Raw genomic sequence first — 25,210 nt, 5'->3', positions numbered from 1 at the left:
TCTTGTAGCGCGCGCGTTCCTATGTAGATCTATTCCCAGTGATTTCCTAGCGCTTTTTAATAGGATTGTAACGACGATCACCTGAAATTATATTGTCAGCGGACAATTCACGTAGGCAAACCGTCCATTTGCTGTTGGATTCCAATTCCCATCATTCCTAGACAGAGCGGTAGCTATTCAAAAGAAAGCATACTTCAGAGCGTCCAACAAAAATGTAACTAAACTGAGTACCGCCTCGGCACAGAAATACACGCAGGCATGTCTTACGCTCCATTCATTCGCATAAAACCACGTGTCACTCTAGATTCTCAAGAGGATGAGATGCTGCTCATAAATAAACCCGGAAGCTGTGGGGGACGCTGGCAAATATGATCTATCGGTGTGATCATAGACTTGCAATCTCGGAATCGTTTTATAGTTTGGCGTTTTGTCTCGAATCTCAGCTAGCCTTAATTCCACTTCTAATCTACAGTGTTAATTATGGGTTACACGTCGAGACGTCATTGGTAACTCTACCCGCTAAAGCTCTCCAGCTGGTTATATGCTGAAAACTGTGTATTCAACCAAATTAAGATGAACGAAAAGATTATTTCCGTTGATTTCACAGGGAATATACTACTAATATACTAATCATTATTAAAATAAAATTCGGGATATCTTCTTTTTTTGCCATCGTTTCGCAAATCAAGCAACAAGGTCTCCGTTTCTCACACATAGAATTGTAATAAGATTCCTAAAGCTGAAGCGTGACATCGCTCCACGTCGCTACCTCGGCGCTAAGAGGGATGGGGGGGAGAAGGGTAGCTCTAATCTCTATGGTGACACGTACAGGTAGAGCGTAAACGGAAGGTTCGAATTGTCACGTCATATCCGTCGAGTGACGCAGCTGCGGGTCAGAGGCGGCGGCAAAATGGCGGCATCGGACGAGCGGGAGTTGTCGGCGGAGCAAACTGAGAAGCTCCTTCAGTTCCAGGTGCTGGCCCGGGGCACGGCGGGTGGGTGGACCTGGGTGAATGGAAGTAGGCCGACGACCCTTGCTAGAGCCCCGTCTAAGTTGTCCGTCGGGGTTTTCTAGCGTGCAGGGAAAAGCGGGAGCAACTTGGCCATTCGCTGCTGCTGGCCGTGGGATGGCAGCGGGACCATGTGCGGTGGGGACGGCTGTACGGGATGGTAGTGCTTGGAAAAAGGCAGTTTTTCTCCGCGGACTTAGAAGAGCACGGTGAAGGCTTCTGCCTGTGTGTGTGGTTTCTACCGGAGGCTCTGCGTAAAACGAATGGCTTCTTTTTTTCAAAGGAAATTACGGCGGGGGGGGGGAAGAATCTGTAATGCAAAGTCTGAGCTTACTTGAAATCTACTTATTTATACGTTGCCTTCGAAATTCATTAATAGTAGCAACCCATCGCACGGTAGGTTGATTAAAGACAACAGGAAATGAGTCAGTACGCGGATATGTTGGGAGAAACCTCCAGTCCATTCCAGGCTGGTTGACCGGACACCCTAAATGATAAGTTGACATGGAGCCCATTATTATGAATATTTACTTTAGAATAAGCTGTTAAATGGATTCCCTCCTAACCAAATGTACAAATGCATAGCATTTATTCCTATATTCTATCTTGTTCTAGGACACTGAGCTATACAGTACACAGAAATCATTGTAGAGTAAATAAAGAGAATAAGATTTTTATGTTTACTACACCATAAGCATATTAGGGAAGATATCACCCTGGACAGTTTTGGCAACAACTTGTAGAAAAGTTGGCAACCCTTGAGAATTCCTAATTAGTTTTAATTGATGGGATATATCTCTTAGATACATAAACTTAAAAACTATAGACCATTCCTATAAAGTCACACTTTTTAAATTCAGAGTATGGCATTGTTACATGCATTACAATTTATGACTACCTTATATTTAGTTTTTATGATAAATTTGGGAAGGCCTATTAAATCAGGTCTGCCTCTGCCTCCTTCAGTTTCTTTTGGCTTTTCACAGCAGTTTCCAACATAACTACAGTGAGAACAGGGTTGTTGTTTTTCCTGGATATGCAACTTTTGTTCTATTATTCTTGGTTTATGAAAAAGAAACAAATATAACATGGAATATTTACAATTGAAATATAAAAAAAAATGATAGGACTTTAAAAATCCACCCACCATTGTGAGGGATTTGGATAGGTCTTATGGGACAGTGTTTATTCTAAGCCCTACCATCTCAATTGCCTTGAAAATACTTCCACATTGGCCCATAAAAGAAGCTGAGAGTTACCTATCTCTTGTTATTCGATAATACCACTGATTATATAGATATCCAATTTCAATCCCAGCTGTTCCTTTCCTAACATTTTTAAGTATTTGGCCTATTGGATTATTTATAATTCAAAGGTCTGTGTATTGTTTTGTAACCAGTAATTACAAACAAAGTTATGCATTGTAATTAGTTTAATAGATGTGTTGTCCTAAATTGGATTTTGGGCATTAAGGTGTCTGGTCTTCTTTCGTTATCAATTTATATTACACTTTAATGTTGAACAGAACAGAAAATACGTTTTGCATAATTCTGTACATTAGCCTTTCCCAATTTGTCAGTTGAGGCTGTAGTTCTGAGAACGCCTAGCCAGTATTGCTTTCATCCATGTTTTTGGAAGTAGCAGATACAGTACATCTGGATAGTGAAAGATTGAGGAAAGCTAAATACTTATGTTCAGATTTTGATTCAGTTATATCAAACAGAGGCTACACAATCACTGCTATACATCATACTTAATACTGGTAATGTTCCAAAATGATAGAATTGTGTCGTCCCTATGCATTTTAGGTAGCCATAATTTTATTTGCTACTGTTATACTATCCTGATTGCTTAAAGTGCTGCAGGCAGAATTGATAAAACCATGCATGCTAGGTTGTTATGGTTATTTTGAGAAGAAATTTGATGGCAAATTGATTTTTTGTTTGTTTGTTGTATCTGTTGAAGAGAACATGGTGATTTTTAAAATTAGAAATTAGAAAGAGTCTGGTAGCATCTTTTTAGACTAATATATTTTAATAATAGACAATCTTTCATGCAGAAACCAATCTGAGTCAGTAACCGGGACCAGACCATAACTTTTCATGAACCACAGCTGTAGTTGTGGCTGGGCTGTAGTTCACATAAATATGTCTTTTATTAATGTGTTTAATTTGAAAAGGAACTACCAAACTCATTCTGATTTTTGGCTACTATAGATTAACATAGAAGAATAGAATAGAATAATAACTTTATTGTCACTTTGAATGTACAATAATCGGCAGACATTAAAATGAAATTTTGTTGCAGACAGCTCTCAAAAGGATCACCACCTCCAATATACACTACATAAATATGACATAAATAAATACAGAATTATGCATATACCCACATATTGACACAGAGAAACAATACAGTCTAGTTCGGATTATATATACATGTGCATGGCGAGAAAAACGAATCTTTCGAGTTTACCAGACGGATGGCATAGGGAACAAAGCTATTACAGAATCAGGTAGTCCTGCTAGAAATACTTCGAAACCTCCTTCCAGAGGGGAGCAACAGAAACAGACTGATAAGTGTGTTTGTGGTGTCTCTAGCAATGCTTTGAGCTCTAAACACATAGTGCTTATAAGCAGCATCCCGAATACCAGGAAGCGAGCTTCCTATGATATTCTCTGCTGTCCTTACCAATCTCTGTAGGGACTTTCTATCTGAGGCACTGTTTCCACCAAACCAGACTCCCCTCCTTCCCTGGTATTTTAATAAATCAGGGTGCTTTTAGTTAACTTGAAATGTTTGCTTCACTAAGATAAATTTTACTCATAATCTTTTACCATCATATCCATCTGTAACTTGGGCTGCCAAATTCAATTATATTCTACTTTCCGAGCTTCATATTTTTTTTTGTAGAAATTAATTTACAGTGTGCACACTATTTTTCAAAATAAAATATTCTAAAAATAAAGGGAGAATATTGTCAAGCACAAAGAACAACACAATGAATTGCTCAGGGTATTTTCTTTATAGCTGTTTCCCCATAGGCAGGAATCTTGGCATATTAAAGCACACTCTGCATAACTATCCTATAGAACAGTGGTGGCGAACCTATGGCACAGGTGCCAGAGACGGCACTCAGAGTCCTCTCTGTGGGCACGCGCGCCGTCGCCCCAGTCCTAGGCCTTCAGCTGGGTTTTATAAAACCTTTTCGCTTTAGGCCTCCGCCGCCATGTGCAAAAAAAAAAAAGTTTCAATCAGTCAATTTCAACTTCTCGCAGGAAAAAAAAGATCTTGCAAAGTTGGAATTGATTAATTGAACTTTTTAGTCCCACCCAGTCTGCCGTTACCACCGTAGCCACGCCCACCCCAATGGGCCACACCCAGCCAATGGGCCACACCCACCCGGCACCCGACGATGCATAAGTGGGTTTTGGGTTGCAGTTTGGGCACTCGGTCTCTAAAAGGTTCGCCATCACTGCTATAGAATAAATCTTGTGAAGGATAAAGGTCTGTGGAGATTCTCGATCATCCAGGTCATGATTGTCCCAAAGGTGCTTTTCAAAGGGAACTGAAATTTCTTAGTTTTTTCCTTTAAAATGATTTTCCTTGAAAATGATACCACCTATATCCTGTCTGCAACATAGTCCTCTCAGCAGTCCCAGAAAGGGTCCACACCCATTTGCACTCTGATTCAGGTGACCCTGAGAGTATAGATAAACCCTCAGGTGGACTCCTCAGAGAGCTAACAAGCAACTTTCAGAGAACTAACATCCAGATGATTGCAAAGAATATAAATCCTTCCCCACCATTCAGTCAGAGCTGAGGAAGCTTCTTGAGAAGTGAAACATTTTCAACGAAAAAAAAACTAAGCAAGTGCAGTTGGCTTTTGAAAAGCACCTTTGGGAGTTGTGAAGATTTAGGGAGGATCCCTCCTGGCCCTCTTTCTGCCTACCAAGGACACAAGGCTGATTTCCCTCTTAGCTCCTTGTGAGAGACCCCTCCCCCCTCTAGATTCAATTCCAGATTCCACTACAAATATAAATCAAATAAATAAGCTTCAGCACAATAACTTATTTAATTCTGTACCATCACATGACACAATAACTATAGTTACAGGTATAAGAATCTAAAGGGTGTGAAAACTAATGGCAGAATTGTTTATATATCTTCAGGCTGGGGTCTTCGGCTTCGTGCTTGTGCGAGCAGAGTGTGATCGGAGCTGCCGTCTCTCTATAAATATTGGTGGGGGTGTGTGGAGTGCTGGCTTAGTTGCTGTAGGTGGATTGGTTGGCTGTGTGGGAGAATAATTATGGAAGCCATCAAAATAGAAAAACACCCCGACAGCATGAATAAACGTGACGATACATCCCGCCTGCCAGACATCTGGAAACTAGCCCTAATCAACAAACGAGTCCTAGCCACGAAAACTGACACTGGACCCAGAACAACACAGTACGCCACCACCATTCACCCTCACCAGACCCAAACCCATCCCTCAGACGAAATGCAACCACCATCCAGAAGCCAAACCACGCCGACATCACCAGCTGCTGCACCTCCCTCTGACCCCCACACAAAGCAAACGGACACACACCATGAACACAGAGCTAGACCGCAAACTCGGAGCAAACCAAAGCCTGGTATGCTACATCACAGCCTTCTGCTCTGGACATCACATCACAGAACTCAGGGGGTTACACCGCTAAAGCTCAGGATGTTACAACACAGCCAACCACCCAGGATGTTGCAACACAAAACTCAGGATATCACTACACTAGATCTCAGGATGTAATCACACAACCCATTACCCAGGTCGTTATAACACAAAAGGCTAATGGGCACACAGCCAGCACCTCAACTACTCAGGATGTTACGAAACAGCTGAACAATCCGCAAACAATAGCTCCCACACAGCCAACCAATCCACCTACAGCAACTAAGCCAGCACTCCACACACCCCCACCAGTATTTATAGAGAGACGGCAGTTCCGATCACACTCTGCTCGCACAAGCACGAAGCCGAAGACCCCAGCCTGAAGATGACGAGTGGGAAAATATACAGGATTCTCATGGTATTATTTTAAAAAGCTCACATTTGAGGGCAATTTAAAATTTGGCCCTTTTATATTTTTGGTGGGAATGAAAGAGAGCAATAGGTAAAATAGGTACAGCAACTTCACAGTTGCGTAATCTGCTTTGTTTCTTATTACTATAAAAAAAAGTGCCATCAGAAGCTGGTGGTATAATCTAAAGGTGGTCTGAAAGGACCCCAAAATGGGGGTTGGGAGAAGATGCAGAACTAAATTAGAGCTTATGCTTATATTTGGACAGGTTTATTCTTAAATATTTTGCTAAAAAGAATTTAGCTGTTAAGTTGGGGTGGTGAAGAAAAAGAAAAAATGTAGTCAGTTTATTAGCCAGAATATTTAGGGTTATTTTTTCCAACCTGTGATAGATGCCATCTTTCATCATATACCAACATATCTAAATGACAAGCACCAATTGGATTAGATACACTATAAGATGTACAGTTTCTACAGTTGTATTAAGTATTGAGAAACTGACCCTCTTAAAACATGTCTGAGAGACAGTCTGATCCAACTGAACACTTTAAAATGTGTTTGAATCTCCCTTAAAATTATAACAAATGTTAACTTTGGTTTGATAGTATGCTTGGATTTTAGTAAAATTGGATTTAATAGAGATATAGAAAGAGAGAGGATATTGGAAATTTAGTTTTAGCTAAAAAGTGCATACAGCTAAAAACTGTCTCCTTGTGATGTTGAAACCTATATAAAAATGCTGATGTGTGATGTTGTTAGTTCTCTCACATAAGGCTGCTATACTCTCTCATCTAGTATAATAACAGGGTGGATAATAATCTATGATTATTTTTTTAAAAAATTAAAAATCAGATTTTTTAAAATTTAAATCGGATTTTTTTTATTTTTATCAAATTTATTTTAATAAAATGCTTTTGGAGTAAAAATCTCTCTAAATAAAGTTTTCTATTTAAGATACATTAATATTTTAGTTTATTCAGCATGAAATGGAGCTTAATTATGTAGCAAGAGGCTGTATATTCTGCAATATTTACATTGTGGTAAACTCATTCAATGAATCCAAGCTTTGCAAGTGAGATAACATACACTGCATTGATGCATTCACACAATTTCACAATAACCATGAAATAAATCATAAAACAAAGTTCAGGAATGTTCTTTTATCCCATTGGTTTGCAAATCTATGTACACTACAAACTGTATGATTGAAGAAAAATACATCTGTACCAGGCTTTACGTGTTTTAATTAAATAAAAGAATTTGAGTAGTTCTCCAATTATCGTGTTTCCACGAAAGTAAGACCCAGTCTTATATTATTTTTGCCTGGCCGTGCACCACATCGCGTTGCTGCCACCACAACCACGTGAAGCAGGTGGGGGAGGGGGTGGAGCTGCCCCACGCACCCCGCACTTGTTTACTTCAGGGCCCCACCAGCCAGGCCATTCGTTGCTCAGCGACCTTCCCTTTCACTCCCCTCCCAAGCCGGACTGCCATGCTACGGAGGATAGGGTAGGCCCGGTCCCCCTCCGCTGTTTCGGAGCCAGGGGGGAGTGACAGCGAAAGGCTCTTCTGCCACTGTGTGCCGCTGGAGGGGCTTTCTTCGCACTTTGCCCCACAGATCATCTGCCCGGTGGCAGCCTCCACCACCAACTCTCCTGTGACCGGGCAGTGCAAACCTCCCCTACCCCTCTGTCGCTGTCACTGGAGAGAACGGAGAACAGGGAGGGGAGCAGCTCTGCACAGCGATGCTGAGCAGAGAAGAGCACTTGCTTGCCACTTTGCATCACCCCGCGTCTCCCTTCTCCGTTCTGGAAATGGCAGCCCCTTTTCCCTGCAGCAGGAGAGAAATGCGCCAGGGCTGGGAAGCAGGTTAGTGAAGAAATGCTTTCGGGAAGAGAGAGGAGCTGGGCAGTGATGCGCCAAACTCTACAACAGCGCTGGGAGGAGAAGTGGCAGGAAACAGGACTGCCATGCGCACTCCTGCCCCATTGCAGCAGCAAGGTGGGATGGATTGGGCAGGGTCCTAACTAGGGCTTATTTTGGGAGTAGGGCTTATATTCGGCCCACCCCCCAAAATCAGGGTAGGTCTTATTTTCATTGTAGGTCTAATTTTCAGGGAAACACAGTATGTGTGAGTAACCTATTAACCGAAAATCAGTTCTGATATTGCTGTTTTACTAACCTCACAGCTTCTTATTCTAAATAGGAAACCGTCATTTTGTTTGCAAATAATAATATTAAAGATTCTAACTACCAGCAAGAATGAATCCTTACATTTAAAAAGCACCTGTCATTTCAGATCCATGATGGCAGCGCCTGTTAGGGCCTCCACTCACCTGCTACTCGCCACGTCCCTCACCTTGTTGTATCAGTGCGGCATCACCAGCCATCCCATTAAAGTGAATGGGACTGTCGGTGAGTCAACAGCGGGTCAGAGGAGGAGCCGCTGCGGGACAGAGATGACAGTTGCTCTTTAAACATTATGATTTAAATCGAATTGATTTAAATCAGGCCTTTTTACTAGTGATTTAAATCGACTTGATTTAAATCAAATCCACCCTGTTTAATAAAGAAAGTTATAGCAGGCAGGCTACATGGAAAAGGGCAATAGAATCTAGAAATGTTAAGAAATATTAGATACATTTGTCCAATCAAGTATATGATTTAGGAGGATGTTTACAGATTTTGTTTTAGCTTAATTGAAATCTTATTTCGGGGAGGGGGTTGTAAGATACGTTTAGTATTGAGAGAGAGAACTGAGGTTCTGTTAAAAACTTCATACGCTAATGTTATTGTAAAATTCTGCTTAGGTAATCCTTTGGTTTGCAGAGCTTCTACATATTCAACAGATTTTAAGTTTGAAAAGAGATAAAACAAGACCAGGAATACCAGCTTAACAGGCTAACTGGAATGCCTGACGCCTCTTCTTGAATGATTTCAATATGTTTGCGTACATTCTCTCAGTGTAGTATGCCACTGAGGATAGAACAGTATATTCCTGAGAAAATACCTAGTGAGTTTCTTCTCTTAGGTAAAATATTATTCTTTCGATGATGGAAGTGGTAGTTAATTGGGAATTCCAGAAGTTGCAATATAAAAATTCATGTAGTGGTAGTAAACTAGACAATTTAAATAGTAATATGAGATGTGGAGATTGTTAAATAAATCAGCATGTAAAAAGTATGAAAACAGAAATAATGATATCAAATAATAATAATATCAGAGGACAAATGATAAGGACTTGAAAATATAGTACAGGTGATGTATGTGAGGAAGTCATCCTGGATAAAAGAGAAAGAATTAATGGGTATAGTGCTTTACTATTTATGTTCAATCATAAAATGCAAACACGCATTTCTGAATACAGTATATTTATATAGCAGCTTGAAATCAAACTGTTTTTTTATCCAGCACAGGATACTGAACATAAGTTCTAAACAGTATAAAATTCTCAGTTATGGATTAGATATGTAATATGCAGTGAGTGAGTTCATAAAATATAAATTGTAGTCAATTCCAGTACCTAGAATAAACCAATTTTTTTTAAAAAGTGGTTTTTTTTTTATTTAGAAAAGGAATAAAACATTTTGAAGACTGGTAGATATTAAAATCTTATCATTAAATAAATTGTATATTGGTTATTTGAATGGCTAATAACGAGCATAATTACAAACATATTGCGTGACAAATAAGTGTTATTAGTACATAGGGGGAAGAACTGTGCTAACAGAATGATTGTTTAGTTGACCATGAAAATTTGGTGCACATTTGCTGTACCTTGACTACAGCAAAGTCTCCTATAAGATTCTAGTAAAGAAGACTTAAAAAAATTAAAAATGGTCACAGAGCTGGTTCAAAAATAGTGCACAATAATTGTATGTCATTATGTCTTAATGACAATGTGGAGAAAAATGTCAAGTGGTATATTTCATGTGGAACATATTTAGAAATGTGTACATGACACAAAGATAGAGGTGATAACAAAGCCTTTAGAGCAGGGGTGTCAAACTGCCGGCCCGTAGGCTGGACACGTCCTCTGGAAGCTGCGCCCACCCCATTGCCAGCAATGGCAAAACCAGCCCGATATGTTGTGCAACGTCACGTGACATCGCAAGTTTGACATGTCTGCTTTAGAGGATAGTATCAAGATTCAACAGAATGTTGACAAATTGGAAAAATGGGCATTGTTAAAATTAATATTTATCCAATTTATATAGCAACCCATCTCACACAATGTGGGTGGCTTACAACAGTAAAATGAAACTAATACATAAAAATCATTGATAAAAATATAAAGCAATTATTCTTAAAAAAAATACAAACTATCAGGTAGAGAAGAGAAGGAATTAAAACAGAACCATCTTAGAATATCTCCGGTCCCGCAAGCTGATGACTAAGCCTGAAATTGTACCTAATAGGGACAAACATTCTACATTTAGTCACAAAAAAATTTAAGACAGGAGTATAGTTTTAGAGGTGGACAAATCATACTAGAGAGCAGTTCATGCAAAAAATATATAGGTGTCTTGATGGATTAGAAGCTGAACATTAGGGTTAGGGACATTAGATCAAGATCAAGAAACATCATTTCTCTATATTCTGCATTGGTCAGACAGCACTCAGAATATTTCATCCAATTCTAGACACCATGGCTTAGGAAGAACACTGACAAATTGCAGCATGTACTGAGAGGAACAACCAAGACCAAGGGTCTTGAAAAGAAGGAGGAGTCATTGGAAACATTGGGTATACTTAGTTTGGACTGAAGCAATACTTAATAGCTGTCTTCAAGTATTTAAAGGGCCATTATCTGGAAGACAGGGCAGGATTGTTCAAAATTATTCCTGAAAATAGGAAAAGAACAATAGTTTTAAATTGTTCAGAAGTACCTTTGGTTGGACATCCAGGAAGAAATCATAAGAATAAGAGGTGCTCTACAATGGAACAGACTGCCTTGGTTGGAGGCAGATTCTTCTTTCACAAGAGAGGTTGGATTACCATTTGTCAGGGATGCATAGCTTTGGATTCCTGTAGGGCAGTGGTGGCGAACCTATGGCACGGGTGCCAGAGGCGGCACTCAAAGCCCTCTCTGTGGGCACGCGCGCCGTCACCCCAGTCCTAGGCCTTCAGCTGGGTTTTATAAAACCTTTTCACTTTAGGCCTCCGCCGCCGTGTGCAAAAAAAAAAGGGTTCAATCAATCAATTTCAACTTCTCTTGGGAAAAAAAGATCTTGCAAAGTTGGAATTGATTGATTGAACTTTTTAGTCCCACCCAGTCTGCTGTTACCACCGCAGCCACGCCCACCCAATGAGCCACACCCACCCAATGGGCCACACCCACCTGGCACCCGACGATGCATAAGTGGGTTTTGGGTTGCAGTTTGGGCACTCGGTCTCTAAAAGGTTCGCCATCACTGCTGTAGGGGCAGAGGGTTGAACCAGATGATCCCCGAGTTTCCTTTCGATCCTTATTTTCTGATTCTATGGAAAAATAACTTTTTGTTGAACATTGCCTTATTGAGGCAAAAGAGTGGTGGAAAATATTAATGACTGAGCTAGTTTTGGCGAGAGGTTGGATAGCTTATTTAGTTTTTGCTCATTGTGTTCTAAGAACCCAACTTTTATAGTTATGATTTAAGAAGTTTCATTTTGCCTAGCATTTATTACCACCCAATTACTACTTACAGAAGTAATAGAATAAAGCCTTATTTGAGTTTAATTCAACTCCTGGTGAATTTATGTACAGGTTTATGTAATTTTCTCAGCAACGACATGGCAATTACTTGGCACTGCCTTCTTCTAAGTTGTTTTTCAAATTCCCAGTCTACACTATAGCTCTTGAAAAATTCTGTTAGTCTCCCATCCAATTATTAATGAGAGATGATTCTTAATTTTTTTAAAATCAGTCAATGTCATTTAGACCATTGGCCTGTTAGGAATCGGGTCGTATAGCTGGAGGTGAGCAGCGGCCAAGTGACTGAAGCTTCATCTGTATTTGCAGCCACTCCCCAGTGCTAGCATCACCGCCTCTGGCCCACTTCTGAGCATCAAGCATAGGAACATGAATCCTACTGTAAACTGTGCATGCAAGAAATCTAGGTTGCGCGCTCCCCCTCTCCTTGATCTGTGGAAAAATTATCTTCCACAAAACCGGTCGCTGGTACCTAAAAGTGTGGGAACTGTTGAGTTAGACCAGGGGTCCCCTATTCCCAGTCCATGGACCGGCACCGGGCCGGGGCATGCCAGCAACACACAAACAAGCAAAGCCCCATCCGCAGGATGCAGGCAGTACATGAAACCACGCCCCCTCCAGTCTGCAGAAAAACCTCTCTCCACAGAACCGATCCTTGATGCTCAAAAGGTTGGGGACCTCTGAGTTAGACATTACCATCTAATTGGGTATTTGTAAACTAATTGGTGTCTAATGTGTACTGCCCTTTATCATCAATTTTTAATAGTACATCTGAGAATGGATGAATAACTAATATAGCTAAACATAAAGGAGAGAAGAGTTTTGATGCACATTGATGCCAAAGGGGGAATAACTCATGATTCATTGAAACTATCACTGGTACAAGAGGAATTACCACAAAGCATTTCAACAATTAGGCACCCTATTTTCATTTTGGGTGAGCTGGCTTTTTTCCAACTAATAGTAATCTAAGAAACAATATTCAGGTTTTCTGCAAGGTTTTTTAAGAATCAAAAGGTTTTTTTAAATAAAGGTAAGCATTAAAGGTAAAGTTTGTTTGTGCCCTGTTTAGAATCCAGCATTGCTTAATTATTGGTTATGTTGGGATAAAGTTTGCAAATGCTTTGCTGATGTCTGAATTATTAAGATAAGTAACTAAAAATAAATGTTAATTAATTCAGGAAATGTGCCTTCTGTGACATCTGTTTTCCCCACTTTCTTTGGCCTTAGGATTTGACTGGCATAGAGTCCATGGACCAATGTCGTCATACACTGGAGCAACACAACTGGAATATAGAGGTATTGTGCCATTTGGCTCTGCTTTCTAATTGCACTGATTGTAGTCTTAGATCTGTGAAAGACATTGATACGAGTTCCTTCTTTAAAGCATCTTATAATCAGATATGCTTAGTACTAAAACAAAGTTATTGCACATGTTATAAGTATATTAAGCATAACTACTCATATTTTCTTTATTTTGCATAATTCTGCTTTGTTTCGCTATGCAGAATTTTCATAATTGGAGGGAGAAGCATGGAATTCAGCCCAAAATTGCATGGTCTGCCTCTGACTATTACAAATATAATTTATTCACATATAAGATCTGTACAAATTTCAAATATACCTTATTTATTTATAAGAGCTAGAAAAATACCGTGTTCTTTAATTGAAAACTGAAATATATAAGAAGCTAGATTTCTGAAATTTTCAAGTTCTAAAGTCAATGAAGCGGTTAATGTGTTGGATAAGGAATGGCACCTAGATTCAAATCTGACTCATCCTTGGAGCAGGTGGCTTTGAACCATTTACTGTCCTTCAGTTTAATTCATTCAAAGCTTATTTTCATGGGAATGAAACTGGGAAGATTTACATGTATGTCATCTTGATTGTTTCTAACTATTCCTTAGCATTTCAAATTACAAGAACATTTAGTAAAGAAGATACTATTTATTTAAACTTTTTAATAATGTAATTCAGACTGCAAGCTGTCAATAGGTCTATGTCCATTGTTCCTCCTTCTGTATTCAAAATAGTATATTTTCTGCAATAGGAGCATAATATATTGTGGGTCTCCTTCTGTAGGCAGCTGTTCAGGACCGATTAAATGAACAAGAGGGAGTCCCAAGTGTCTTCAACCCACCACCTTCTCGGCCCTTGCAGGTCAACACTGCGGATCACAGAATCTACAGCTATGTTGTTTCAAGGCCACAGCCAAGGGCAGGTTATTTTATTTGAATGTGCTTGAAAAGAGTGGTGTCCTTTGTTGCTAATATGAAAAGGACCAACAGAAGGAAAGTTCTTTCCTTTTGTGTTATTTTGTGTTATGGATTGTTCATGTGCTGCATGTCCTCTGCTTGAATCACTGGGAATCTCTTTGTATAGAAGGCTTGGTTTGTAAGTGTCTACAATTGGCATGCTTTCTTTTGTTACATTACTGTAAATCGTAAACATAGAAGTTCTATTTCCACTAGGACATATTTGGCTTATTTTTGCCAATTTAGTTCATAAAATAGGTATATTAGAAGCTTCTGTGAGGCTTAACTTATTTATTTTGTGTAGCAACACATTTCACATCTACCAATCAAAATAGTGAAGCTGTTCTAGCACAAAAGGTACCCACCTTTGTTATATGCTATTTTTTTTGATATGTTCATGAAGTGTTTTATTTTCTTTGTAAAATGAAAATGTCACATGAACTAGCCATTGATCATTTTAAATAGCTGTTTTAAATGTTCAGTAATCCCCTAAAAGCTAATAAATGTCCTTGTTTCCGTTTTTTTTTAAATGAAATTCCAAAATTTGTGTCATTGTTATACTATAATATCTTCCACACTGGAGGAGAAAGAGTATAGAGGAGCATTAGTTATAGATGTCTTGTTAGTGGTCTTAATGACAGCAATTTTCCTGATTCTGTTAATTTTTCACTAATATAACTACTTGAAACTACATTAATATGAGTGTAAAAAGAATATACTGATAATTACTTTCTATTTGTTTCAGGGTTTATTAGGTTGGGGTTACTATTTGATAATGCTTCCATTCCGATTTACATATTACACATTACTTGATATATTTAGGTAAGTCCAGCTGAGTTCATATTTGTTTATATTAACCTTATAGTTTATTCTCACCTTTATTTTTGTTAATTAGTTTAATATGTCACATACACGGGCATGCATGCATAAACACACTATCACACAAATAAGATTGGGTTATTAATGGATAAGTGCCAAATTTCTGATAAGCTACCCAATAACTACGGTGCATTACAAATTATTTAAAAATGTTAAGGCTAATGAATTGTGTTTTAATTCAATAAGGCATTTCTTGCCATTTTCAGCATAAAAATATAATAGTAATATAATAATAAGTCATCAGTACTGATTGATTCCTAATGCATATTTGTGTTTTGCAAACTTAAATCAAGCTTTGTAGCTGATCATGGAGGAATTAGCTTAGAGGATTTAAGACCGTAGTCAGTCCATTCACATCTTCAGATTCTTAGATAACTAGTAATCAAACATTTTGATCCTGTTTTCTCTCAGGTTTGCTTTGCGTTTTATCCGTCCTGATCCTCGTAGTCGGGTCACTGACCCTGTAGGTGACATTGTTTCATTTATTCATATGTTTGAAGAAAAATATGGAAGAATACATCCTGTCTTCTATCAGGGAACATACAGCCAGGTTGGTAGAAATGTTGACTCAGATAAATGGAATTATTCTAATCCTGTTTTGTTATATCTCTTAGAAAGCCACACTTAAGCTTTCCTTTGAAGTACAACTGCAATTTCTTTTCTTTACAAAAATAATACTGGTAAAATTTAAATATGTAATTTGATATTCTGATAGTATTACTTGTGATTAGATAGTAATTGCATTTTCATTAAAATGCAATATTTTTAAAAATAACTATTAAAAAACTTAACAAAACTAATGAAGAAGATAGAAGGGAGAAAATAGTAAAGAATGAAAAAAGTAAAGCCAAGAGTTCAGAAAGAAAAAGAAATACAAATAAATGATTGCCAACTTCCTTTTATAACAGATATAAGTATAAAATTTCTTAAATATAAATTTAAGCGTGATTACAGAATACTATCTTGTAATGGGCTTCTTTGTTTGGTTTGTTGGAAGACCCTTGGCTGAAGATCGTATCCATTTAATTTTTATATAATTTTTTTATTAAAAGTTTAAAAGAGAAGATAAAAGCTAACAAAAAATAATACAAAGTAAAAAAAAGAAAGGCAAAGGAGAAAGAAAGGAAGGACAAAGGTGCAAAAAGGAAAGATTAAAAAGAAATAGAAAGACGAAGCTTCCAATTTCCTTGCAGCAAATACAAAAATGATTACAAAATTATCTCTGCAGTTACAAAAGAAGCTCTCTTTTTTCTGCTATCTAATATTTTCTAATCATCAAAACCACAAATCAAAAGTTCATTTTTTTCTTTTTTCATACAAAAAGTCTATAAGGTGTTTCCAGTCAGCAGTAAATGAAAATCTCTAATTTAAAAAGTGAAGTTAGCCATCTCTGCATGTTCTGTCATCTTCACCAACCATTCCTCCATTGTGGGTAACACTGTATCTTCCCATTTTTGTACATGTCATCCTCTTGCTGCAGTTCTCTAATATAAAAATAATGTTTCATGACTTTTTTTTCCCAACTGTCCATTAACCGAAAAAGAAAATTCTCTGGTTTTAATTGTACATTACAGGTAGTTCTAAACTTACAACCATTCATGTAACTGCTGCTCAAAGTTATGAAAATTCTGAAAAAAGTTATAACCAGTCCTCACACTTAACATTGCGGCATCCCATGGTCATGTGATCAGCCTTTGAGTGCTTGGCAACCAACATGTATTTAGCATCCCAAGGACAAATGATCACCATTTGCAACCTTCGGAAGGATTTTCCAACAAGGAAAGCCAATGTGGGAAGCTAGATTCATTTAATGGTCACATGATTCGCTTAATGACCATGACATAAAAGGTTGTAAAATCAGGTGTGACCTGCTTAATGATTGCATCACTTGATCCCAGTTGTGGTTGTAAGCCAAGGATGATTTGTAGTCATTAAAGTCTTCTGAATTAGTTCATGTATTTGAATTCAAAAATGTTTGGCTTTTTACACCCACCAAATATGATAAAACATCTCTCCATGATGTTTATGTTCCAGCATAAAGTCAAAATATCTTTATACATTTTGGTTTCTCTGGTGTCATACACAATGGTATATCATTTTATTTTTTTAAAAAAGAAGAAGACTAGAACAGAATATAAATTACAACTCTTTCAGCCGCATATTTTCTCACTGTTTCGTTTGTATATCATAACCAAAATTTTTAGCCCATTTTATCATATTCTTTCACGTGCTTCTGTCTAAAAATTCAGTGAAAGTTTATACATGTTAGCAATTACAAGTTAACCGTTTGTACACAGTTCTGTTTCAAACTCAGTTTTGCATTGTTCAGAAGCATAAAATCAGTGAAACAAACAATTGTTCCAAATATACCAAGGTATCCAACACAGTTCTGACATCCTTCAATTGTCTTTTAGACAGAAATCCACATTAATCCTCATGAATAAATTCTCGCAAAGGCCATACAGTTTGCAAAGTTGCAATGGCACTGAGAAAAGTGACTTATGACCATTTTTCACACTTACCACACTTATCTTGCCACAATTGTTAAGTTAATCACTGCAGTGGTAAGTTAGTAACACGGTTGTTAAGTGAATCTGGTTTCCCCATTGACTTTGCTTGACAGGAGGTCGCAAAAGGTGATCACGTGACCCTGGGACATTGCAACCATCAAAAATATGAGTCCATTGCCAGCATCCCCATGGTCATGTGATCAAAATTTGGATGCTTGGCAACTGACTCATGTTTATGATGGTTGCAGTGTCCCGGGGTCATGTGATCACCTTTTGCAACCTGCAGTAATTCACTTAACAACTTTGGCAAGGTCATAAAATGAGGCAAGATTCGCTTAGCAGCAGACATTTTGGGCTCAATTGCGGTCGTAAGTTGAGGACTACCTGTATTCAGGTTTAGGCCTATTTGTGCTAAAGCAGCCCTCTACCCTTTCTCCATTCCTCCCCAAATGGTGTATTCCCGTCCTCCCCTCCCTCTTGCCTCCCCTTTCCTGCCTCAGTTGCTTATGTCCCAAGCTTTTCTCCTGTTGCCTGTGTGTTCTGCAAATTGGACCTTTTTGTATATCTCTAATCCCATTTTTTAATGCTGTCTTTCAAGGCCCTGAATGACGCCAAGAGGGAGTTGCGCTTCCTGCTTGTTTACCTGCATGGTGATGATCATCAAGATACTGATGAATTTTGTCGGTAGGTGCTAGTAAGTTAGCAAATTATCTGCATGTAAGTCAGTCACGGGAATCATCAGCTTAATCTTGCCTTACAACCTTGTTGTTATGGGGGGGAAAAGAAAGGAGGACGCACTATAAACACTGCTGTGAACTCCTGAATAAAAGGCTGGATATAAATGTATCAAATAAATGAATGTTTTGTATGTGACTTCAAGTATATTGTTTATTATCCTCTTCTTATAGCAGCACACTCTGTGCACCAGAAGTAATTTCCCTCTTAAACACCAGGATGCTCTTCTGGGCATGTTCTACCAATAAACCAGAAGGATACAGAGGTATGTCTTCTTGTAACATATCTGGCCTTTATTATTCAGAAGCAACGTTGAAAGTATTCATTGGCACTTATGCCAGAGTAAAAGTGCACCGAAATAGTCTTAGCTGCTGTGTTATATATATTTCCTGGGAAAGAAATCCCATTAAATGTTGGCATGTTCTACATTTTTTAAAACTTTTAAAGTTATTTAGAAATGTTAAACCTTCAATAGGAAACTAGGCAATTTAGAAAAAGCTATTCTTGGACTGTGAAGCATTTACAACTGATGTGGATAAACATAATTGAATGGAGTTCCATGGTCATTTCTGACAATAAAAGTGTATAAATAATGGGTAGTTGTAAAACTTTATATTATTACCGGAGATTTTTAATTAATCCACACACAATTTAGAACTAGGAATAACTAGCTTAAAAAAGAAAGGGCTTGTAAGGGTCTGTAAATCATGCTTCCAGATTTTTAGGTAGAAACCTTAACACATAGACAGGTCAAGTATGCAGTAATTAACAAAGGAAATGTATTTTGGATTATAGTGAAAGGCAGGGTCAAATCAAAAAAGGAAAGTCCATATTGAGGATAATTTGGAAACTCATTGAATAAAATTTCCAATAATACAGTGACTTCATGAAGGAAGTCATGGAACAATCTCATTTGGAATTCACATTGAGTATATGATTAAATCTAGTAGGTAATATTGATAATAAAGTTGTCTTTCTTTTTTTAAAAAATGAAGTTGCATATCAATAATGATTCTGGATTATCAGATGAAGCTTTGCCAAAAATGTGTTGAATAAATCAGGTTTTCTAAGCATGAGCAGAATGTTATCCAAAAGATTGGTATTACAGCAACTTTTATTTAAGTCTGTCTTTGACGAATATTGGAATCCATAATATGGCAGGAATTTGTTATGGCTTCTGATTATTGTTTTTTGAAAATAGGTTTTAAGAGTCAGATAATTAAATATCCATCTGCCATTTTTGTATGTTCCTATCAGGCCTTGGATCTTTTGGGAAAGTTCTACTATGAGTTTCACAGCTCATTGAAGTACAGGTTGTTTGCCATGAGAAATCAGATTTTGACATCCAAATTACGAAATTCTTACTTTTTGAGACTACATTTTTTATTTTGCATTGTTTGATATAAATTGTATTGTTCTATTGTACTTTTAGATTAGAATGAAAAAACAGTTCCATCATAGAGTTGAAATAAATGTGGGGGCTTGAACAAGGTTGTTTTTTTTTACAGTCCATTATGGAATAAAATCATAGCTTTGTGATAAAGAATATTTGAATAAAGCTCACACCTGAAACTCTTTTGTCATCTTGAATTACCAGAAAATTATAACAACAGAAATAGGAAATGCTTTTCTCTGAAAACTGCCAGAGCGGCTATTAATAAGAATTGAGAGACCAAATAATGTAGTTCAGTTTCAGCATTCGAATGTTAAATATTGGCTTCCATTCTAAAGCTGCAAATAGTGACAGTGCTTTATTTTTCTCAGTGTCTCAGGCTTTGCGTGAGAACACCTACCCTTTCTTGGCAGTGATCATGCTGAAAGATCGTAGAATGACTGTGGTTGGAAGGTTAGAAGGACTTATCCAACCTGATGACTTTATTAACCAGTTGACATTCATTATGGATTCCAATCAGACATACCTGGTATCTGAGCGTCTGGAAAGGTATTAAGCAGAAAATAACACCATTTTGTTCCTTTGTTTTATTCCAATTTTTTTTAATATTGAATAAAAAATGGAGGATGATGGTTATAATGTTTCTAACAAATAACATATCTCATCAAAAACTCAAGGCAGTTTGCTCTTTTCATATTACATCCTTTTATGATTTAGTTGTTCTCAGTTGCCTAAAAACTGAGATTAACTAGATTCATGCATCACATTGTGGCTTATGGTTGTTTTAAGTTTAGATTGCTTAATAAGACACAGTTTGATTGATACATACAACACACTAAGTAGTAAATCATAATCTGGTGAATTGGATTCGCTCTGCACAGTATAAGAAAACTTGCAAATTATGTGAAGTGTTGTATGAACTCAGGCATTGTGTAGTCTGAGGACCTTGCTCAGTGAGGACCTTGCTCAGTGAGATATCATGCCTCATGATATCAGAAGTGTACACTATTCAACTTTTATTTATTTACTTCATGACCAAATTAATAGCTATGCACATTACTGGTAGATTATATGCTATGATCAGGAATTCTACAGGAGGTAGGATGTAAAAGATTAAAAGAATTTTTTTGGCAGCATAGCAGAAAGAACCAGTAGTATGATTTATTGCTATGGTAAATTTACACCAAATTGAAAATATGTGGGCTACAATCCACCATTAAATTTTGACATTTATCACCCTAACCGTGGAAATCACAATCTTGCCTTCTGCTGTTGAAAAGTTATATACCCCTTCTCATACTTTTAAGCTCTTCCTCAGCCTCAAAGGTAGGCTCCAGGGGTCAGATCCAGTGGGATCTTAGATTCTGTGGAACTACATTTAGTTTTAGACTAAACTAATTGTAGACTCGGCAACTTGTGCATTTAGATATGGACAAAATACGTCTTTGCTTGAAAAGAAGAAAAAAGTACTCCTCCTCTTGATAGGTTCTTTATCTTTCATATATCTAGATTACAGGTTTGAAATGTTCACCTCTTTTTGGAGTGCTTTTCATTTTTAATGGGAAAGAAAGTTGCTGCTACTAGTTTGAAAATGCTGTTGTCCAAATGTGTATGGAGAGTCTCCATTATCCAAGTCATGATTGTTCCAAATGTGCTTTTTCCAAAAGGCAACTGGACTTGCTTGAACTGAACTGAAGGAGCTTCTTGGATGAGAAGCAAAACATTTTCAAAGAAATAATCAAGAAAATCCAGTTGCCTTTTTAGAAAAAGCATTTTTGGGAGATACTGCTGTCTAGGGCAGCCATATATATACTCAAGCTGTGATAGAAAAGTGATCAATGGTCCTAATTCTAAACGCATCTTCTTACTTTAAAAAGTCAGAAAAAACCCTGGTTAATTAGAACAAATTTTCCTTTTTTATATTAGAGAAGAACGAAACCAAACTCAGGTCCTGAGGCAGCAACAGGATGAGGCATACCTCGCTTCCTTACGGGCAGATCAGGAGAAAGAACGGAAGAAAAAGGAAGAGCGAGACAAGAAGAGGAGGAAGGAGGAAGAGGTGCAACAGCAGAAGCTGGCAGAGGAGAGAAGGCAGCAGGTAAGAAGGGATACTTGTTGGCTTAGGAGCCTAGCTGTTTTCCAGTAAAAAGGCTTTTTGTAAATTGTGGGGTAGAGGATATAGCTTTCCTAGTTGATTAGCCTATTTAATTGACCAGAGTCTTAAAATGTGGTCTGAGCACCCCTGGGAGTTCCCCAACTCCTCCCTACAGGACACAAAATCTACATTTTTTTTTTGCCACATATTGAACATGTTTGCAAAAATTTGGCATAGTTTCGCTTCTCCCATTATTACTTTGATTCGTTAAAAAAAATTTCAAGGAAAATATGCATGTTAATATCTAATGGGCTTTAATATTGTTATTTTTACCTAATTCAACAAATATCTACAGATGCACCAATTTTACTTTTTAATCTGGTGAATGTCAGTAAATAAATATAATCTATATGAATAAAAGCTGTTTTGGGGTCCTCCATAATTTTTAAAGGGGGGGGGCTCCTGAGCATAAAGTTTAAGGAATACTGTACTAGGCTGAATTACCATCAAGCTTCAGCGTGCAAGATGGAAATGAGTTAGGAGTCAGATGTTTAAATCTGTACTTCACTCAGCTTTGAATTTTTTTTTTGTAATGCGAAACAGTGTATAAAAACTTCTAATATATAATAGATTAATTCATAAAGATTAAAAACACTACCTGTAGTCTGATGTGATAATGTGTCAAGCTCTGATATATTTATATTTGGAATGATTCAAATTCTTCAAATTTATTTTTAGCTAAGGAGAGAGAGGAGCAGGAACTGGTGTGTATATTACACTTTCTTCTAGAAGTTTGCTAAAGTCCTCTGCAGTAGAACGTTTAACAGAGTTCCATTATATCAGGTGTCCTCAACCTTGGCAACTTTGCTGGCTGAGGAATTCTGGGAGCTGAAGTCCACAAGTCTTAAAGTTGCCAAGGTTGAGGACCCCTGCATTATATCTATTGGAAAAATTTAACTGCAGATTTTAATGCCTGGCAAATTTGATTATTAAGGCGTTTGACCCTGGATTGATTGATTATGACTTGTTATTGTTAAAATCTCTTGCTGAAATGTTGCATTTCCACATTTGAATCCTCGTCTGGTATCTAGAGCTGCCGTTTCCAAGCTATTCCAAACGGGATATTTTACTACTTACTAAACAGAACCATTAGTGAACTTGCTTTGGTGCCTCACCATCTGGATGCAGAGTTTAGGAACCTCTGGAGCAGTGTTTCTCAACCTTGACAATTTTAAGGCATGTGGACTTCAACTCCCAGAATTCCACAGCCAGCATTGCTGGCTGTGGAATTCTGGGAGTTGAAGTCCACATGCCTTAAAATTGTCAAGGTTGAGAAACACTGCTCCAGAGGTGTCTTAGAAACATTACTGAGATGCCCAGGGCACCATGAACCAGCAAAGCTTGGGAGCTTCTCGTCTAGAGGGATCGGGACTTGAGAATCTGTTTAAATCTGATGACTGCCGCTACATTGCTCTGATCCCTGCATTTAGGTTTAGATTTTGCTATGTTCTTTGAATTGCTGCTTGTTATTGATCTCTCCAATTAACCCTCCAGAATTTGCAAGAGGAGAAGGAACGGAAATCTGAATGCCTTCCCCCCGAGCCACATCCGGATGATCCTGAAAGCGTTAAGATCATCTTCAAGATGCCCAATGATTCCAGGGTGGAAAGGAGATTTCACTTTACGCAGTCTTTAACTGTAAGAAAAGGAAGGGGGGGGAATCCTAATCTTATGGGTGATGAATGTTTTTATATGGTTGATCTTCAAAAATGTGCACCCTTAAGCTACCACACAGAGCAAGCTAAAACAGCAGTGTGGAAATTGTGGGGCTCAGAGAAAGTGTGAAGCAAAGCATAATGCTGTCCTTACCTTTTTTTTTTTAACAGGGCTTCTGAGGGTACAGTTCTCATCTGACCTAGAATTGTGCCCTGTAGGTTAAGCTGTGAAGAGACACTTATTAGGGAATTATACCTCAGTTTCCCACATGGACATCCAGTGTTTATTCTATTGTACTATTCAAGCTCCCAAGGAAGCAAATAGATTGATATATGGAATATCTTTTATGCCACCTTTGTGCTGTACCACCATCTCCAAATATTTGGAGGAATTTTCAGGGGATGGTAGAAAGAAGGAAGAGTAAATGGGGGGGGGGAATACTTCCCTTTTTCTCCAGCAGCAGCTACCATTATTTGTTAGTGGAGTTTTGTTCACCGAAGTCTAGATCTGAGCCAGTAGCTTTTTTGTTAAACCAAGGAATGATTTACGGCTCGTAGGAATGTTTTATTTAACAAACAGTGTGATTTCTTGTAGGTCTCTACCTTGACATTTAAAGTTTCCTACTCATTGCATGGTAGCAGTCTTCAGTGGTATTGTTGTGATGTGAGCATTTGTTCATTATTATACTTCGTATACAAATCTTTTGACAGACATTTTGTATAATTTTCCCAGGTGATCCATGATTTCCTATTCTCTTTGAAAGAGAGTCCGGAAAAGTTCCAGATTGAGGCCAATTTTCCCCGCCGTGTCCTGCCCTGCCTTCCTACAGAGGAATGGCCTAATCCACCCACGCTCCAAGAAGCCGGACTCAGCCACACGGAAGTTCTCTTTGTGCAAGACCTTACGGACGATTGACATTTATCCAAAATACAGAGATGGAAAGAGAATTTCCTATTATAATACAATATTTTTTTTAAAGACTGCTGCATACAAACGAGGGATCAGAGACTATATGGCCTGGCCAGCCATGTCATGTGACTGCACTGGCAGGAGAAACTGCACACTCGCACACACTCAACCCCTTTTACATTGAGAGGGCAGACGGGAGGAGCCACAATTGGCGTCCCAAGAGAGGGGTCAGAAATGCAGCTTTTGGTAAATGCTGCTTTTATTGGAAATAATTTACACCATCATTTTGACATTAGAAAATTTGACGTTCTGCTGCTTTTGACAGCTAAAGAAACGTACGTGTGAGCCAGGTTGAGATCTGCCCCCCCCCCACTGGGGAAAGACAGATAGAAGGTTATTTTCTTCCAGCTTCTCACTCTGTAAAAAATACCTTAAATATATCTTTTGCTTTGTAATGACCAAAGGAGAATGGGTTAACAATGATATTTTTTTTCTAAATATGGAGCTGTTGATATTCTTAACAACAGAGGTTTTTCTTCTCCAGGGTTGTTAGCTGCATAGTGTAATAAACTCTGCCTCTAGTGTGCCTGTGCTAACACCTGTCAGTGTCTTACTGCCTCTTCAATATCTAGCCCAAATGTACCAATCTGAAATAATGCCTTGCCCCCAACCTGTGCAGACCTACAACCGTAGTAGAGCATCATTCTGGAATTGACACTGTTTTTGACTTTAATGCAGCCTCACTCCATTTGGGATGAGTCTTTTTCTGTGCTAGTGTAGGATGTTTGCAATTTAATCTGATGAATCTACAGTGGTGACTGAAAAGAAAAATAGAGAAATCAGCATTGAAGCATGGACTCATAATCTTTGCTGAGCCAGGTGAGTAGTAAGGTCATTTGTAAATGTTGATAGGTGTTACAGCCACCTGAAAGGTTGTAGGGATGGTGAACTGAGCC

General features: G+C 38.1%; 1 protein-coding gene across 1 annotated transcript; it reads left to right on the top strand.

Annotated features, from left to right (window-relative positions):
* Positions 1 to 368: 368 nt before the first annotated feature.
* Positions 369 to 24,852, top strand: FAF2 (Fas associated factor family member 2). Its single transcript, XM_015821527.2, has 12 exons — positions 369 to 506; positions 836 to 973; positions 12,993 to 13,061; positions 13,845 to 13,979; positions 14,763 to 14,839; positions 15,308 to 15,446; positions 18,005 to 18,090; positions 18,315 to 18,406; positions 19,906 to 20,083; positions 21,461 to 21,632; positions 23,184 to 23,327; positions 24,078 to 24,852. The coding sequence occupies exons 1-12, from the start codon at positions 369 to 371 to the stop codon at positions 24,258 to 24,260; spliced, it is 1,551 nt and encodes a 516-aa protein (XP_015677013.2). The 3' UTR covers positions 24,261 to 24,852.
* The last annotated feature ends 358 nt before the right edge of the window (positions 24,853 to 25,210 follow it).

The sequence above is a fragment of the Protobothrops mucrosquamatus genome, unplaced genomic scaffold, assembly GCF_001527695.2.
Source record: "Protobothrops mucrosquamatus isolate PMUCROS unplaced genomic scaffold, P.Mucros_1.0 scaffold1341, whole genome shotgun sequence".
Lineage (NCBI taxonomy): Eukaryota > Metazoa > Chordata > Lepidosauria > Squamata > Viperidae > Protobothrops > Protobothrops mucrosquamatus.
Note: the sequence above shows the minus strand (reverse complement) of the source record. Positions and strands in the feature narration are given on the sequence as shown.